The following is a 19675-nucleotide window of genomic DNA, read 5'->3' on the forward strand; positions in this document are numbered from 1 at the left end:
AGAAGTAAATAAGTTTATTCAGGTATACACAAATACAGTTACATAGATTATCATACATAGCAGTGTATGTATAGAGAACCTGGGATAACCCAGAAAAGTCAGACAAAGTGACTTATTTCCAGTACCTGGCTTGGGCTTGCCATATATGATTTTTCGTAAATATTTTTTTTCTCGGTTGTTTGTTGGACTATCTCATTGAAACTTGGGCAATGTATGATGGAAAGATGCTTCTTAACGTACAACAAAAATAAAAAAGACGGACGATAAATAAGGGAGTTCACTTCTCAGCCATTAGCCGCCTCTTTTCAGTATATTTTCGTATGGTTTTTATGGTTGTATTCTCATTTTTTGGACTCATTTGATAGAATGGAAGATATAATACAGAAATAGACATGATTTTGATTGCTTTCATGATGAAAAGTACCTTGAAATTGAGCTCAATATAGCGGAAATGTTCGATTTTTGCCGATGTTCAATGAACTGTGTAAGTCAAGTTGGTTAATTTTATTAAGTGTATTCTAACCTAACCACTCTGTAATTCGACAAACTCAGTAATCCGGCACACTACAGGTCCCAATGATGCCGGATTTGTGATGGAGGACCTGTATAACCTTTCATGGTACGTATTTGTGTTTTGGTACGTGTGTGGGGGAGGGGCCGCATAATGCCGTGACTAGCACTGTAATCCCCTTGCTCAAAAAATGTACACTTTTGTTATTGTGAGAGCACTAAAATGAGATCATTCAAAGTGCCTAAGGAATAGGAAGTAATCACGTGTGATTTAATTTTGGGGAGGGTAGCAACAATTCATTGCAAAAAAACCCTTCACCTGCATCAAGCCACCCCCTTTAAAGGAAAAATATTATGTTAAAATGAGTTATGCAATTACATTTTTGTTTTGGTTTATAATGATATTCCACTCAAATGATAGTAACAGTTTGCATAAGTAATGCATAACTTTACTAAAAGAAATTTACCTTCATAGAGCCTGGATCCCAAGGGATACACTTCCTGTGTGGTGGGTCAGTTATTAGTGAAAGATACATACTAACTGCTGCTCATTGTCTGCATCATTCTGCATTACAGGCAAGGAAACTGTAAGTACTGTATTTAAAGTTATCTGATATTAAAGCGAGTGACCTAATAGGTACAAGATACAGTATTGTTTTATTTTGAATACTATAAAGAAATATTTTGTTGCTACAGTATTTAATTTATACAGTGGTCCCTGGAGTTATCATGGGCTAGTTACAATAATTTTTAGTTACTATTTACCCCCATAGAGGAATCTTGTTTTGAGTTGCAATTAAAAATTAGAGACGATGTGCATATGATGGTACAACTGTTTTGGGGTCACATCCTAGGGAACCTGAAATAATCTGCATAACCAGAGTCTTTCTGTATACAGTAGTTTTACTAATGATGTCAGCTAGGTCTGTAATAGTTGCTTCATGTACTTGTAGGAAAAATTATTATTACTGTATTACTGGCACTACAGCTGGGTGCATACACTCGCATCTTCCTTGTCAGACTTTGTAAGTTCGAAGCTAAAGCATTAACACATACACATTATTATTATTATTATTATTATTATATTATTATTATTATTATTATTATTATTATTGATAAATTAGACACATGTGCAACTCTTGGGTATCTTTATTGAGGAAACGTTTCGCCACACAGTGGCTTCATCAGTCCATACAAAGGAGAATCATGAACAGGAGGAGAATGAGGTAATCAGTCCCTCAACCTTGAGTCGATGTGGTCAGTCCATCTGGACTGACCACATCGACTCAAGGTTGAGTGACTGATTACCTCATTCTCCTCCTGTTCTTCAGGTGTCTAATTTATCAACGTGTCAGTTCTCTGAGCCCTTCATCTACAATCCTGTCAGACACTGCAACTTCTTGGGATCTTAATACAGTGGAACCTCAAATATTGAACTTTCTTCGTTCCAGATGGCTGTTCGAGTGCCGTTACCGAACGAATTTATTCCCATCAGGAATAATGTAAATTAGATTAGCTCATTTCAGACCATCAAAAATACACTTATAAAAGCACTTACAAAAATACACTTACATAATTGGTTGAGTTGGGAGCAGTTCAATATTTGAGGTTCCACTGTACTTGGGAATTCTTCGCTTGCCTAACCCTTGGGCACGACCTACTTCCGTATTGGACAAATGTGACACCACCTACAACTGCTGCACCTCTCCTGCCTACAGTATATAAGCTACTTCTCCACACATATGCTGTATTCTAATCAAGATTGATGGACTGATCACATCGACTCAAGGTTGAGGGACTGATTACCTCATTCTCCTCCTGTTCTTCATGATTCTCCTTTGTATGGACTGATGAAGCCACTGTGTGGCAAAACGTTTCCTCAGTAAAGATACCCAAGAGTTGCACATGTGTCTAATTTATCAACTTGTCGGTTCTCTGAACCATTCATCTACAATTATTATTACTGTGGACGGCACATGTGGGTGGCCCTCAGCCAACCAGTAAAGTGGTAACTTGCCTCTTGGGTAGTATTTAAGCCAATAGAAGCATCAGTTTTTTTATGGGTGGGCCTTAGCAAACCAGATATCCGGTAGTTTGCATCTGAGCCAATAGGAGTGGGGGTCTGTGAGGGCAGCTTAGCAGCCAGTCAGCAGTGGGGTTGAATGTCTCTATGGTAGCATCTCAGCCAATAGCAGAGTTTGCACTACAGTTAATTTACTCATTAGACTGAAGCTATTACAGATGTTTTCACACTAATTCTGGATTATTTAGCCTTCATAACTGCTTTTGTATGAAAATTACATCATCTTTTGCATTAACAGGTCATCATGGCCCCTAAAGTGTACAGTAGACAGCCATTTCTCTGAAGATCAAGCATTGGTGCATGAGTATGGCTTTCCACAGACAACTATCTTTAATATTATCAAGCAAAAAGAAATAATAAAGAATATTAAAGTGGCTGATGAATCTAAGCTAGTAAAAAGGACAAAGAAATTATCATAGAGATGAAAAGAGTGTTGTGATTGTAGATAAGAGAGAAGTAGATGAAGGGAGATAGTGGCTGCAGGTTATATCTGACAGTGTGTAAGGTACAGTATGAGTTGCACTTTTGGAGTCTTGGAATGTACTACCATAGCGGTTTGAGTTGCAATGGTTTGCAGGTACAATACGTCTTCTGGAACAGATTAATATTGGAACTCAAGGGACCACTGTACTTGTATTAACTGTTTATTGACATTGCATGACTCATGGGTAGTTGAGCATTTTAATTTTAGTTAAGTAAATTAAAAGCGTAATGCATTTTCTTAAAATTGTATACATTTTTAATTTTCACAAATTAATGGGAAGAAGTGCAATGATTACTAAATGTAAGAAGTGTTATGATTAAACATTAAAGACTTCAGTTGAGGAACTTTCACATTGCATTTATTCATTAGAATGTATAATTAGCTTAATGCATATTTTTATTATTCAAGTGTTCATTTTCATTCTAGTGAGGTCATCCGGTTAGGAGAATGGGATATAAAAACTGACCCAGACTGCTACATGACACGCCTGGGAGATGAGTATTGCTCACTCCCTGCCCAGAACTTCACTGCTGAGGCAGTCGTAACTCATCCTGATTATGATACTAGAGTAAAGTTTTCTGATGATATTGGTCTCATAAGACTTAATAGACCTATAGATCTCTCTGGAGGTAAGTGAATAATGGTACCCCAAACCTCTTAATATTTAGAGGTTTGACATAATCTTAAGAATTTTCCATTAAATGACTATTGTGGTTAGGCCTAAACCAAATTTGGGTGTCCATCCATCTTACAGAATGGAATGTAGACTTTAACCCTTTGAGGGTCGACAGGCCCTCTCCGAGACTTGTTCTCAGGGTCGGCCAAATTTAAAAAAAAAAAAAATTATTTTTTCTTATGAAAAGATAGAGAATCTTTCCCCAATCATAATGACACCAAAAGTATGAAATTTGATGGAAAACTTACGGAATTATGCTCTAGTGAAGTTAGCGGTCTCGACGATATTTACGCATCTGTGATTTTGCTCACTTTGAGCCCTATTTTCGGCCAGTTCCAGTGTACTAGTCGACAAAAATCATAACTATTTCTCTAGAACTCCATTTTCCTATTGAATGAGTACAAGAAACTACTCGTTTACTGATTTCAACTATCCAGTACAATGGTCAGAATTTAGCAATTTTGCCAATTTCACACAAATTTCAAAAGATGCCAATTTCCAAATAGAGTCCAGAATAAACAAGAAAGACATTCCTGGCACTAAAATAGCATTTCCTCTGTTCATTAGTCACATCCCCAGGCCCCTCTTGTATTTCTTTGGCTTTCCACTTTCAATTTTTATTCTTACAAAAAATAGAAGATTTACTGTTATGCAGACTACTGCATTAGTGTAGAAATGGTATAAATAATATCAGTGCACTTGTGAAAGAATATTAGACTCACCAGTTGACGAGTATTGGACGCTTGGCATGATTTGTTTACTTTTGAACTTTGGTAAAAATCGAACATTTCTGCTACTTAGAGCTCAATTTCAAGGTACTTTTCATTGTAAAACCAGTCAAAATCATCTCAATTTCTGTAATATGTCTTCCATTCTATAAAATGAGACCAAAAAAACTAGAATACAACAATAAATACCATATGAAAATACAGTGCGAAGTTGCTGTTTTATTCCAAAAACACGGTCAAAGCACTAACATCCCATATCATAAAAATTTTTTTTTCTCATTATGCACTGTGTACGACAAGGTCCTAAATGCTGCAGGAGTGTTTTTTTATACTGCGCACACTGACCACATAGACCCATTCTTTCATATGTAGGCATTGCAGACACTACCAGCGATGAGAAATTTTTCTCAGATATGGTAAACATGAGGAAATTAAATCTTCATCAGAGTCCACTAGATTTGAGTGGCGCTAGAACGGCGCGCATAACGGAGATTAGGCGTACTAGTACGTCAATAAGTGTCAGGGGCCCGAGAAAAACCCTGGGTCGTAAGCCGTACTAGTACGTCAAAAACCCTGGGTCGTAAGCCGTACTAGTACAGCCGAAATCCTCAAAGGGTTAAAAGCTCCACAGTGTTTTTTGATGCAGTGTTGCTAGGCATATAGGTTTGAACTTCTAGGATTCATTTAGTTTTTTCATGTGGTCACTGAAGAATAAAGTTGTGGAAATGCCTTCAAATGAAGTTGTTTATATTCTATACTGTGGCCCTGATTCAGATGTGCTAAAATATCAGTATTGACCTAAAATTGAGCATCAAGATCGGTATGTAGCGGTATCTGTCTAAAACTGAGTATTAGTATTGGTAAAAATTTTGGTATCATTCCCTGACATCAATTTATTTTCCTAACTAGCCATTTCCCACTGAAGTACAGTCAGACCTCTAAGTAACGGATCCCCATTTAGCCCTTTGGTGTCGGTCCAATTATATAATGGCTTTCAAGCAGTGTCAGTCCTGTAGTACAATGCCATGAGCTCAGCTCGCTCATGTAAGCTGTGAGCAGTTAATTTGAGCCTAGATATGAGAGAATGGGTCTATGCGGTAAGTGTGCACCATGTAAAAAAATCTGGCAGCACGCAGTGCTTAATGAGAAAAACTGCAATCGGTTTTTTGGTTTAAAACAGTGACTTTGCAGTGTGTTTTCATATGGTTTCTATGGTTGTATTCTCATTTGATAGAATGGAAGATATATTACAGAAATAGAGATGAATTTGATTGGTCTCAGGACTGAAAGTAGCTTGAAATTTAGCTCAAAATAGTGGAAATGCTTGATTTTTGCTGATATTCCAGAGTACACAAATGAAGTCACTTGTCCAATACGTGTCTAGCTTGCCGGTTTGATATGCATTTAGGGATGCACTGACATTATACAAATATTACAGTAATTCAGTAGTATGCATAAAAGTAAATACAGTGGAACCTCTACTTGCGAGTTTAATCCATTCCATGACCTTGCTCGCAACTGGATTTGCTCATTTGCAGAGTCAATTTTCCTCATTTAAATTAATTGAAATGCAATTAATCCGTCCCAGTGGAATTCTGTACTTCAGTAATTTCGCTAATATCAACTCAATGGCTTATTTATCTATCTCACTTCATCTATGACATAATAAACAATATAAATAACATAGAAACATGATATATACTCTAGAATGAATAAAATACAGTGGACCCTCGCCTAACGCTATTAATCCGTTCCTGAGAGCTCAACATTAGGCGAAATTATCGTTAGGCGAATTAATTTTCCCCATAAGAAATAATGGAAATCAAATTAATCCGTGCAAGACACCCAAATATGGAAAAAAAATTTTTTTACCACATGAAATATTAATTTTAATATATTTAATATATTTATAGCTGGGATTGTAAAAGAAGTAAATGCTAGGGTGTTCGGGAGAGGGGTGGGATTAAATTATGGGGAATCAAATTCAAAATGGGAATTAACACAGGCTGTGGGATTAAATTATGGGGAATCAAATTCGAGTGTGGTGAAAAATGGAAATTAACACAGTTACTTTTTGCTGATGATACTGTGCTTATGGGAGATTCTAAAGAAAAATTGCAAAGGTTAGTGGATGAGTTTGGGAATGTGTGTAAAGGTAGAAAGCTGAAAGTGAACATAGAAAAGAGTAAGGTGATGAGGGTATCAAATGATTTAGATAAAGAAAAATTGGATATCAAATTGGGGAGGAGGAGTATGGAAGAAGTGAATGTTTTCAGATACTTGGGAGTTGACGTGTTGGCGGATGGATTTATGAAGGATGAGGTTAATCATAGAATTGATGAGGGAAAAAAGGTGAGTGGTGCGTTGAGGTATATGTGGAGTCAAAAAACGTTATCTATGGAGGCAAAGAAGGGAATGTATGAAAGTATAGTAGTACCAACACTCTTATATGGGTGTGAAGCTTGGGTGGTAAATGCAGGAGCGAGGAGACGGTTGGAGGCAGTGGAGATGTCCTGTCTAAGGGCAATGTGTAGTGTAAATATTATGCAGAAAATTCAGAGTGTGGAAATTAGGAAAAGGTGTGGAGTTAATAAAAGTACTAGTCAGAGGGCAGAAGAGGGGTTATTGAGGTGGTTTGGTCATTTAGAGAGAATGGATCAAAGTAGAATGACATGGAAAGCATATAAATCTATAGGGGAAGGAAGGCGAGGTAGGGGTCGTCCTTGAAAGGGTTGGAGAGAGGGGGTAAAGAAGGTTTTGTGGGAAAGGGGCTTGGACTTCCAGCAAGCGTGCGTGAGCGTGTTAGATTGGAGTGAATGGAGACGAATGGTACTTGGGACCTGACAATCTGTTGGAGTGTGAGCAGGGTAATATTTAGTGAAGGGATTCAGGGAAATCGGTTATTTTCATATAGTTGGACTTGAGTCCTGGAAATGGGAAGTACAATGCCTGCACTTTAAAGGAGGGGTTTGGGATATTGGCAGTTTGGAGGGATATGTTGTGTATCTTTATATGTGTATGCTTCTAAACTGTTGTATTCTGAGCACCTCTGCAAAAACAGTGATAATGTGTGAGTGTGGTGAAAGTGTTGAATGATGATGAAAGCATTTTCTTTTTGGGGATTTTCTTTCTTTTTTGGGTCACCCTGCCTCGGTGGGAGATGGCCGACTTGTTGAAAAAAAAAAAAAAACACAAACTGAAGAAGACATGCACAGTTACATGACACTTACATTTATTGAAGATCTGGTGATGATTGATGGGATGGGAGGAGGGGAGAGTGTGGATGGTCTTAGTGTTTAGAAGGGGAATCCCCTTCCATTACGACTTGAGGTAGCAAGTCCTTTTCCGGGGTTACTTACCTTCTTCTTTTAATGCCACTAGGACCAGCTTGAGAGTCACTGGACTTCTGTTGCACAACATATCTGTCCATAGAGGCCTGTACCTCTCGTTCCTTTATGACTTTCCTAAAGTGTTTCACAACATTGTCAGTGTAATAGTCACCAGCACGGCTTGCAATAGCTGTGTGAGGGTGATTTTCATCCATAAAGGTTTGCACTTCAAGCCACTTGGCACAAGTTTCCTTAATCTTTGAAGTAGGCAACTTCTTCAATTTCTCTCTCCCCTCCTCCGAAGCAGTTTCCTCAGGTGTGGCCTCTTGCTGTTGAAGATGATCTAGCAGCTCATCAGTGGTTAGTTCTTCATTGTCCTCCTCCACCAACTCTTCCACATCCTCCCCACTAACCTCCAACCCCAAGGACTTCCCCAGTGCCACAGTTGATTCCTGAACTGGCATATGCTTCTCAGGGTTAGCCTCAAATCCTTCAAAATCCCTTTTGTCTACACATTCTGGCCACAGTTTCTTCCAAGCAGAGTTCAAGGTCCTCTTAGTCACTCCCTCCCAAGCCTTACCTATAAAGTTTACACAGTTGAGGATATTAAAGTGATCTCTCCAAAACTTTCTTAGTCAATTGAGTTTCTGAGGTCACTACAAAGCACCTTTCAAACAGAGCTTTTGTGTACAGTTTTTTGAAGTTGCAATGACCTGCTGGTCCATGGACTGCAGGAGAGGAGTGGTATTAGGGGGCAAAAACTTGATGTTAATGAAGCTCATGTCTGCAGAAAGTCGCTCTGCCATGTCTGAAGGATGACCAGAAGCATTGTCTAATACCAGGAGGCACTTAAGGTCAAATTTATTTTCAATTAGGTAATTTTTCACAGTGGGGGCAAATGCATGGTGTAACCAGTCATGGAAAAAGTCCCTAGTGACCCATGCCTTACTGGTTTGCCCTCTACAGCACACACAAATTAGCCTTGAGGATATTCTTTTGCCTGAACGCTCTGGGAGTTTCAGAGTGATACACCAATAAAGGCTTCACTTTGCAATCACCACTAGCATTGGCACACATCAACAGAGTAAGCCTGTCTTTCATAGGCTTATGTCCTGGGAGTGCCTTTTCCTCCTCAGTAATGTAGGTCCTGCTTGGCATTTTCTTCCAAAACAGGCCTGTTTCGTCACAATTGAACACTTGTTCAGGTTTCAGTCCTTCACTGTCTATGCACTCCTTGAATTCATGCACATGTTTTTCAGCTGCTTTGTGGTCCGAACTGGCAGCCTCACCATACCTTATCACACTATGTATGCCACTACGATTCTTAAATCACTCAAACCAACCTTTGCTGGCCTTAAATTCACTCACATTACCACTAGTTGCAGGCATTTTTCTAATTAAATCCTCATGCAACTTCCTAGCCTTTTCACATATGATCGCTTGAGAGATGCTATCTCCTGCTATCTGTTTTTCGTTTATCCACACCAATAACAGTTTCTCAACATTTTTGAGCACTTGCGATCTCTGTTTCGAAAACAAAGTTGCACCTTTGGCAAGAACAGCTTCCTTGATTGCCGTTTTCTTGGCCACAATAGTAGCGATGATTGATTGGGGTTTACTATACAACCTGGCCAGCTCGGAGACACGCACTCCACTTTCATACTTTGCAATGATCTCTTTCTTCATATCCATAGTAATTCTCACCCTTATTCCTGTAAGGTTGGCACTAGAAGCTTTCTTGGGGCCCATGGTCACTTATTTTGCAGGTGAAATCACAAAAAACGCTGTGATAATACTACATGTTCTGATTGTATGCTTGGATGTGACTGCGGAGGCTGGTTGTAAACACTACCACCCATGGAACAAGTGAGGCTGGCTCAGGCCGCACGTGGACGCGTCTCGGACAAATTGCGTTGGGAGAGTTTTTTAGCGCTAGGCGAGGCAAAATTTTTGCGTTAAAATGTATCGCTAGGCAGATTTAACATTATGCGAAGCCATCATTAGGCGAGGGTCCACTGTATGTCATTCATGTAGTGGTATGGGCGGTGTCGGCGGTGGACGAAAGTTTGTCTGGAGACCGGGCAAAATACAGTGGACCCCTGGTTAACGAACTTTTTTCATTCCAGTAGTATGTTCAGGTGCCAGTACTGACCAAATTTTTTCCCATAAGGAATATTGTGAAGTAGATTAGTCCATTTCAGACCCCCAAACATACACGTACAAACGCACTTACATAAATACACTTACATAATTGGTCGCATTTGGAGGTGATCGTTAAGCGGGGGTCCACTGTACTTCATGAATAATTTCGCTAATATCATCTATTCGGCTTATTTATATATCACAGTTCATCTAATATGACATAACAGACAATATAAATAACATAGAAATATGATATTTACTCGAGAATGAATAAAATATGTCATATATTACAGGTGGAGGCGGCCACAACCGCTCCCTCTTTGTTGTGGTAAACACTGCCATCTAGTGACATATTTTATTATTATTATTATTATTATTATTATACATATTGGTATTATTCATATTATATTATTATTATTATTCTTCTTCTTTCTTTCAACATACCAGCCGTATCCCACCGAGGCGGGGTGGCCCAAAAGAAAAAACTAAAGTTTCTCTTTTTAAATTTAGTAATATATACAGGAGAAGGGGTTACTAGCCCCTTGCTCCCGGCATTTTAGTCGCCTCTTACAACACGCATGGCTTACGGAGGAAGAATTCTGTTCCACTTCCCCATGGAGGATTATTATTATTACTATTATTATTATTATTATTATTTTTATCATTATCGTTATTATTATTATTATTATTATATAAATTATTTGTAATTTTTATTCACTAAAAATATAAGATTTACTGTTATTCCTTATTGCAATAATTGTATAAATATGTCAACCCATTCACGACTGCATATTGGAATGGCCAGTGAGGTCATTTGTTTACTCTGAAATAGTCAAGGAATGGACCATTTCTCCTAGGTTGAGCTCAATTTCAAGGCACTTTTCGTCATGAAAGCAATCAAAATCATATCTATTTCTGTAATATATCTTCCATTCTATCAAATGAGACCAAAAAAACGAGAATACAACCATAAAAACCATTCGAAATTACCGCTAAGGGGTGGCTAATTGCTGAGAAGTGAACTCCATTATTTATGCTTAGATTTCTTTCATTTTTGGTGTATGTTAAGAAGCATCTTTCCATCATACATTGCCCAAGTTTCAATAAACAAACAAACGAGATACAATTCCCGAGATCAAGAGCAAGAGCCCCTCACCAGTGTCAAGGAACCTGCCTTGAGGTCTGCTCGCTTGTGGAAATTTTGCTTGCGTATGGAAGCAAAAAATCGACCCATCGACTGCTCGTATTTGGAAAAACTCGCACGTGGACACGCTCGCAAGTAGAGGTTCCACTGTACGTATTCTATTTTTGTGTGAATAAAAATTCAAAATGGAAAACAAGCATAATGTAAGAGGGGTTTGGAGATGTGACTAAGGAACAGAGGAAATTTTTTTAGTGCAAGGAATGTCTACATTGTTTATTCTGGACCCTATTTTTAAATTGGCAATTTTTTAATTTTGTGTGAAATTGGCCAACTTGCTGATTTCTGATTACTTTATTGGGTAGTTGAAATAGGTAAATGGGTGGTTTTCATCATTAATCCATTCCAGTGAGTCTGATGAAATGTGAAAATGACAAAAACTGAAACCATTTTCCCCATAAGAAATAATGTAAATCCAATTAATCCGTTCCAGACTCCTAAAAGTATTAACAAAAACTATTTGTTTTAGATTAAATGTAGATTTACATGCAGAAAAGAATGATAAATATATTATAAAGCACTAATAACATGTATAAATGAACATTTAACATCACACTTACCTTTATTGAAGACTTGTTGATGTATGGAAGACAGGGAGGAAGGGAGAGGGAGGACTGATTATTGTTTGGAAGGGAAATCTCCATCCATAAAGACTTCAGGTACCAAGTCCTTATCCTGGGTTACTTCCCTTCTTTGTTTTTTAATGGCACTAGGACCAGCTTGAGAGTCACTGGACCCTTGTCATACAAAAAAAATATCCAGAGACCTCTTGCAGCTCTACCCTCTACCACAATCTCTACCACCCTCTACCACCATCACTAACACCCTTTACCACCATCACAACCACTACCACCATCACAACCACTATCACTACCACCCTCTACCACCATCACTACCACACTCTACCACCATTACTACCACCCTCTACCACCATTACTACCACCCTCTACCACCATTACTACCACCCTCTACCACCATTACAACTTCTACCACCCTCTACCACCCTTTAGCACCATCACAACTGCTACCACCCTCTACCACCATCACTACCACCCTTTAGCACCATCACAACTGCTACCACCCTCTACCACCATCACTACCACCATCACAACTGCTACCACCCTCTACCACCATCACTACCCCCTCTACCACCATCACTACCACCCTCTACCACCATCACTACCACCCTCTACCACCATCACTACCACCCTCTACCACCATCACTACCACCCTCTACCACCATCACTACCACCCTCTACCACCATCACTACCACCATCACTACCACCATCACTACCACCATCACTACCACCCTCTACCACCATCACTACCACCCTCTACCACCATCACTACCACCCTCTACCACCATCACTACCACCCTCTACCACCATCACTACCACCATTACTACCACCCTCTACCACCATTACTACCACCATTACTACCACTCTCTACCACCATTACTACCACCCTCTACCACCATTACTACCACCCTCTACCACCATTACTACCACCCTCTACCACCATTACTACCACCCTCTACCACCATCACAACTTCTACCACCCTCTACCACCATCACTACCACCCTTTAGCACCATCACAACCGCTACCACCCTCTACCACCATCACTACCCCCTATACCACCATCACTACCACCCTCTACCACCATCACTACCACCCTCTACCATCACTACCACCCTCTACCACCATCACTACCACCCTCTACCACCATCACTACCACCCTCTACCACCATCACTACCACCCTCTACCACCATCACTACCCCCTCTACCACCATCACTACCACCCTCTACCACCATCACTACCACCCTCTACCACCATCACTACCACCCTCTACCACCATCACTACCACCCTCTTCCACCACCACTTTCGTGTTTTTCTACAATCTTTTTCTTTAATTCTATTGTGTTTCTCACTTACTTTACCAAAGGACAGGCACTAGCAGCTTTCTTTGGGCCCATGGTGGCTTATATAGCAGTCGCACAGAATAAACAAGTGCAAAAAACAATGAATTATTACAAAGTGTTCCTGTGACCTCACAGGATAACGTTTACTAACCGAGAAACAAAGCAACACTGCCTCAGAATGCGTGTGTGGGAGGCTTTGTGTGCGTGCAGCACTTGGACAGGTACCATACCACTGACGAGAAGAGAGGAAAGTAACGAAAACTGAGTCAATATTTTTATGAAAAAAAGTTGCCGATAACTGAAATTTGCGAAAACAGAGCCCAATGAAAAGGGAGGGCCACTGTACTCAATGAGTAGAATAGAAGGAATACTAGCAAAAGAGCTATGAGTTTAGTCAACTGGAACAATGGAATTCGCCAAAAATAGGGCATAAACTGGGCAAAATCATCAATGCGTAAATATCACCAAGACCGCTAACTTTGTGAGAGCGTAATTCCGTAAGTTTTCCATCAAATTTCGTACTTTTGGTTTCATTAATTTTGGAAAAAAATTCTATATCATAATTTTTTTTTTTTTTTTTTTTTTTTTAACCCTTTGAGGGTCGACAGGCCCTCTCCGAAACTCGTTCTCAGGGTCGGCCAAATTTAAAAACAAAAAAAAAATTATTTTCTCTTATGAAAAGATAGAGAATCTTTTCCCGATCATAAAGACAACAAAAGTTTGAAATTTGATAGAAAACTTACGGAATTATGCTCTCGCAAAGTTAGCGGTCTCAGCGATATTTACGCATCGGCGATTTTGCCCACTTTGAGCCCCATTTTCGGCCAATTTCACTGTACTAGTCGACAAAAAACATGAATATTTCGCTAGAACTCCATTTTTTCTATCGAATGGGTGCAAGAAACCACCCATTTATAAATTCAACTATCCAGTACAGTGGTCAGAATTTAGCAATTTTGCCAATTTCACAAAAATTTCAAAAGATGCCAATTTCCGAATAGGGTCCAGAATAAACAAGAAAGACATTCCTGGCACTAAAATGACATTTCCTCTAGTCATTAGTCACGTCTCAAGGCCCCTCTTATATTCTTTTGCTTTCCACTTTGAATTTTTATTCTCACAAAAAATATAAGATTTACTGTTATGCAGACTACTGCATTAGTGTAAAAAATGGTATAAATATTATTGGTGCACTTGTATAAGAATATTAGACTCATCAGTTGACGTGTATTGCACGCTTGGCACGATTTGTTTACTTTTGAAGTTTGGTAAAAATCGAACATTTCTGCTACTTTGAGCTCAATTTCAAGGCACCTTTCATTGTAAAACCAGTCAAAATCATCTCAATTTCTTTAATATGTCTTCCATTCTATAAAATGAGACCAAGAAAACTAGAATACAACAATAAATACCATACGAAAATACACTGCAAAGTCGCTGATTTATTAAAAAAAAATGGTCAAAGTTTTTTTTTTCTCATTATGCACTGTGTGCTGCAGGATTTTTTTTAGACTGTGCACACTGACCACATAGACCCATTCTTTCATATGAAGGCCTACCAGCTTTCTCCCACTAGATTTGAGGCCGCTAGAATTTATGAGTACTAGTACGTCAAAAACCCCTACGCGTAAAACGTACTAGTACGACCAAAACCCTCAAAGGGTTAATTCTTCAACCCTGAGAGCAAGTTTGAGATCAGGGGTCTTGACCCTGAAAGATTTAATGGATTTTAGAAATTATGGACAAAAAAAAAAATTAGCCAGATAAATGTTGACATTATTGGGCAAAAATAGAAAAGTCCAATTCTGGATTTTGTCCATAGCAAGAGTCTGGTTGTTTTCTGACAATTATGCTTCACTGGCCAGAGTGTCCACATCCAGGACCCGTTTCTTTCTTAATGGTTGCAACAGAACTCATAAGCATAATACTAGACACACAAATCTTTATGATATACCCAGCATCCTGCTTAATCTTTACAAAAACTCAATGTTAATAAGAAGACCTAAAATCTGGAACTCTTTCCCAGAAAACTTGAGTCTCTATATCTGCCAGCAAAGCAATTGTTAAAAAACACTTTTCCTTGATGTGATTCTAACAACAATTTGTTATACTGAACATTTCTTTCAACCTTTAATGTTCCTATTCTTGTTTATCATTCTTTCATCTCATGTATCTAGCTTCACCCTTAATATATAACTAATTATACTTTTTTATTGAATTACCAAATACCTGCAATATCTTAGCAGCTACGTACAGTAGGACCACTGTATCCAGGGGGGGATACATTCCATGGTCCTGCTGCTGATAGTAGCTAACTCCGTATATACCTATCATAAAGTTTAATTGATAAATTATGCACAATAAGTGGATAATTATCATTTTTTTACTGACGGAAAGCACTTCACAGCTTCTCTTAGGCTTTGAAGAACTTCCACCATCACTACTTTTGCAAAATTAAGGGTTATTTTTTGGCCATGGTAAACTGCAGATAACTGAAACCGTGGATACCGGACCCGCGGATACTGGACCTGTGGATACAGGGGTCTTATTGTAATCATAATTTAGTTTTAGAGTTGCCTGAAATGCTCTTCATAACAAGGGGTTTCTATAAATCAGTTACAAATGTCAAACACTGCAATTATATAATTTACTGTACTCCACTTTATAAAGTTTGTTTGAATATGGTCTTAAGAAACAGTTTATAAGTTCTCTCTCTATCACAAAAAGATAAATAAAATCACTGTAAAGTACATACAATAAAATTACTGTACAGTATTATGTTGTACTGTATTTATAATACAGTACTGTACCTGTATAGTACCATACTGCACTGTTTTACAGGTTACAATACCTGTATCCTAAGTCCGCTGATTCAGAACTTTATCGGTTTGTTACAGACATGAAAAATTAATTTCATAATTCGGAGTCTATGGACAACTGGCAATATTGTGCACCCCCCTCACACCTGTTAGTATGTTAATTAGAGGACTCTCTGTATAGTGTCTTGGAATAGGAAATGCATTTGTTATTACTCAGTAGCTATTTTGGGAGAAATGTGCAGACCCTAAAGGCCGAATGACTCGAATTGCAACATCCTCCACCCATCCTTCAAAGTGCAGGCACTGTCTTTACCATTACCAGGACCCCCCTGAATCCCTTCAGAAATGTTACCTAGCTCACACTCCAATAGCATGTCAAGCCTGCTGGATGCTACATGCCAATAGTTGTATGAATTGTTGTCATGTTATAAACCTTGTTAGAAGGAAAAAAAAAAAATCAGGCAAACACTTCAAGGCACCCTATAGGGCTGTCTGATTACAGTAGTCATATTTTGTCATTAGCCTTTAAAGATATTTTCCTTATGTTATTAATAAGTTATCATAGAATATACAACCAATTATTATTGTTAGAATTAAGTGTAATTCAGAATTGATTTTCTGCAGGAAATGTTAGGGCCATATGTCTACCACCTCAAGGCCTTAATATTCAGAGAATAAGTGTTCGACAAGGTGCTTGGGCAGCTGGCTGGGGTATCACTGAGAAGGGGACTGCTAGTAATAGGATGCTTCATGTCGGGTTGCCCATTGTTGATAAAGAACTGTGTAATGCTACCTACAAAGGAGAACTTAGTGATGAACAGGTAAATAGTACAGTAATAACATTTTGTCTATTTTTTAATTATAATGTTAGGCATGTTTAATTGTGTATAAATTTTTTGAATACTGTATATACTGTAAGTAATAGGCTACATGCACTGTATAAATTCATCCCCTCAAGGGAGGTTTCTTGATGTCTGAGGGGTTCCTGATCCAAGGAATTGGACTTCCCTCTCCTTGGATTGAACTTGATTGCCTCTCATTTTCCCAGGAGGTGAATGACCCTTGAGGGTTTAATTCTTTAAATCTCATTGGCCATATCTTATGAAAGCAGGGTGACTCAGAGAATTAAAGCATGCCCGTAACACTTTCAGAGTACAGGTGCTGCCCTTCCCACTTTCAGGACTTGAGTACGTCTAACCAGTTTTACTGAATCACTTCATAAATACATTGCTGACACTTCAACAGTACATCCATTAAAAATAAACATTTGTCTGAATTCATTTCTAGCATGTTCACACAAGCCTGCTGAATGTTCAGGCCCCTAAAATTCAAAGCCGCCTTTACCTCGTCCCTTATACCATTCCCGGGATGACCTTTACCTCTAATACACTTTTGTCATCCTATCCTTCCATCATCTCTATATGCCCAAGCCACCTTCAAACATTCCCTCCTCATCTCTCTGAATAATACTTTTAATTTCTACACACTGAATTCTCTGCATGATATTTACACCACACGTCATTCTCAAATGTGACATCTCCACTGTCTCTAGCCTTCTCCCAAATATTAAAGTAGATCAACTTTATACTTCCTACCTCCAGTCTGATACATGTATTCAGTCTACCACTGCCTAGACGTTTAGTTATCCTCACCACCTTTCTCCTTGTCTTTTAAGTTCACTTATAGTTTTCTTCTTTTATACCCTCCCAAATTTGTCCACCAGTCTTTGCAACTTGTCTTCAGAATCCCCCAAAAGAACCATCATCAAAGAACAACTGTGATAATTCCCACTTTGTCTCAAGAAATTGTAATGACACAATTCAAACAAACCACGGTACGGGCAGGGATTGAATGTTGAGTGAGTTGTAAAACTCCAGACCGACACGTTAGTCACTGGGCCAGCTGGCTACAATAAGATTCATCCAACTAGACATATTTATACACCATAGGAAGGTGTAGGCACCACTGTGACCACAAATGCAAGTTTTTACAGATGAATCTCACACCAGCATAGCCATAATGAACTCTAGCTCAAGTCCCCTCAAAGCCGTCATCGTGATGGCCCAGGTTTGTTTGCAATCATGTCATTACGATTTCTTTGTATCAGGTCCAACATCTTTTAATAACACACCTCTTTGCATTCATTTCTTTTACAAACACATCTATAAATATATCAACAAGTATGGTGACATAATGCATTCCTGTCCAAGGCTGATTTTCACTGGGAAAATAGTCTCCCTTCCTCCTACATACTCTAACCTGAGCATCACTGTGCATAAGAACTCTTCCTTATCCACCCTGTTGTGTACCTTTCCTAAATCCATAAATTAAATGAAGCATTTTGTATCCTTATCTAAGTACTCCTAGCTTGTATGTTTTGATGAAAACACTTGGTCTACACATCCCCTGCCCTTCCCTAAATGTTGTTCATCTGCAGTCCTACTCTCTCACCTTTAATTATTTTAATAATAACTTCCATACACTTTACCCAGTATAATTAACAGGCTTATTTCCCAATAATTCTATCTTATCCTTTTTTTTTATCTTATATAAAAGAAACTATACATGCCCTTTGTCAATTCCTTGGTATCTTTACCCCTTTCATGCACATATTGAACAAATACACAAATGATTCCAAATCTATATCACCACCTGCTTTAAACATTTGTCTTCAGTAACTTCCTCTCTCTCTTCAACATTCAACAACTCAGAATATTCCTTATATCTCCCCAGTACCATCGCCCTCATCTAATAACTCCCCTCTTTTGTTTATAACTACAGTATAACATTTCTTCTAGGCTGTCTCAGCCTACTTGTCTCACCCTAAAACTTTGTCTTATTTTCAGCAAAATTTGCTGATAAAACCTCACACACTCTCATTGGCTTTTCTTTTACACTGTAACCACTCTATTAATCTTGTTTATATATTTTGTCCTCCTTTTTTTTATATCACTTCTGTCGTTTTAAAACCTCTCGTTCAATACAATACAATTTGTATTTCTTTATTCGGTACAAATGATGTAGCTTGCATGTAATAAAACAAAACAATGGTGGTCACAGTGGGACAAGATGTGTTACCTGTTATCTATGGGAATTGAAGGAAGATTGGAAAAATAGGGATAGAATTGGATTAGCTGGTTTTGACATAGCATATTACTGTTTCAGTTATGTTAGGAAGATGAGGTGCTTTTTTAACAATAGTGTTGAATTGATTGGCAGATAGGGGACCTTTTGATACTTCAAGCAATTAATGCCAGATCCTAGGGCCTTTTATGCACACTGAGTTTTGCATAGGCTGAGTCGGACATGGGAGATGCCAAAGAAGGATTAATGAATGGGGGAGTGTGTTGACTGGCATTGGAATGGGTAATAGTTTGCATATCAGCTTTTTGTTGGGTTATTAGTGGTATTTAGGTGATTTGGTGCAGTAGATCCCCAGGCACATATTTTTTTTTTCAACAAGTCGGCCGTCTCCCACCGAAGCAGGGTGACCCAAAAAAGAAAGAAAATCCCCAAAAAGAAAATACTTTCATCATCATTCAACACTTTCACCACACTCACACATTATCACTGTTTTTGCAGAGGTGCTCAGAACACAACAATTTAGAAGCATATACGTATAAAGATACACAACATATCCCTCCAAACTGCCAATATCCCAAACCCCTCCTTTAAAGTGCAGGCATTGTACTTCCCATTTCCAGGACTCAAGTCCGACTATATAAGAAAATAACCGGTTTCCCTGAATCCCTTCACTAAATATTACCCTGCTCACACT

The 19675-nt window shown here is 38.6% G+C and overlaps 1 protein-coding gene across 1 annotated transcript in view; it reads left to right on the forward strand.

The window, feature by feature from the left end:
* Nucleotides 1–597: 597 nt before the first annotated feature.
* LOC128703807 (CLIP domain-containing serine protease B4) overlaps nt 598–19675 on the forward strand; it is a gene marked incomplete at its 5' end in the record, with an annotated part of 33716 nt that continues 14638 nt past the window's right edge. Inside the window, 4 exons of the mRNA XM_070103772.1 lie at nt 598–619; nt 986–1097; nt 3504–3706; nt 16522–16718. Coding sequence (XP_069959873.1) covers nt 598–619; nt 986–1097; nt 3504–3706; nt 16522–16718 — 534 coding nt within the window. The remainder of the gene's footprint in view (nt 620–985; nt 1098–3503; nt 3707–16521; nt 16719–19675) is intronic.

Source organism: Cherax quadricarinatus, chromosome 87, assembly GCF_038502225.1.
Source record: "Cherax quadricarinatus isolate ZL_2023a chromosome 87, ASM3850222v1, whole genome shotgun sequence".
Classification (NCBI taxonomy): Eukaryota; Metazoa; Arthropoda; class Malacostraca; order Decapoda; family Parastacidae; genus Cherax; species Cherax quadricarinatus.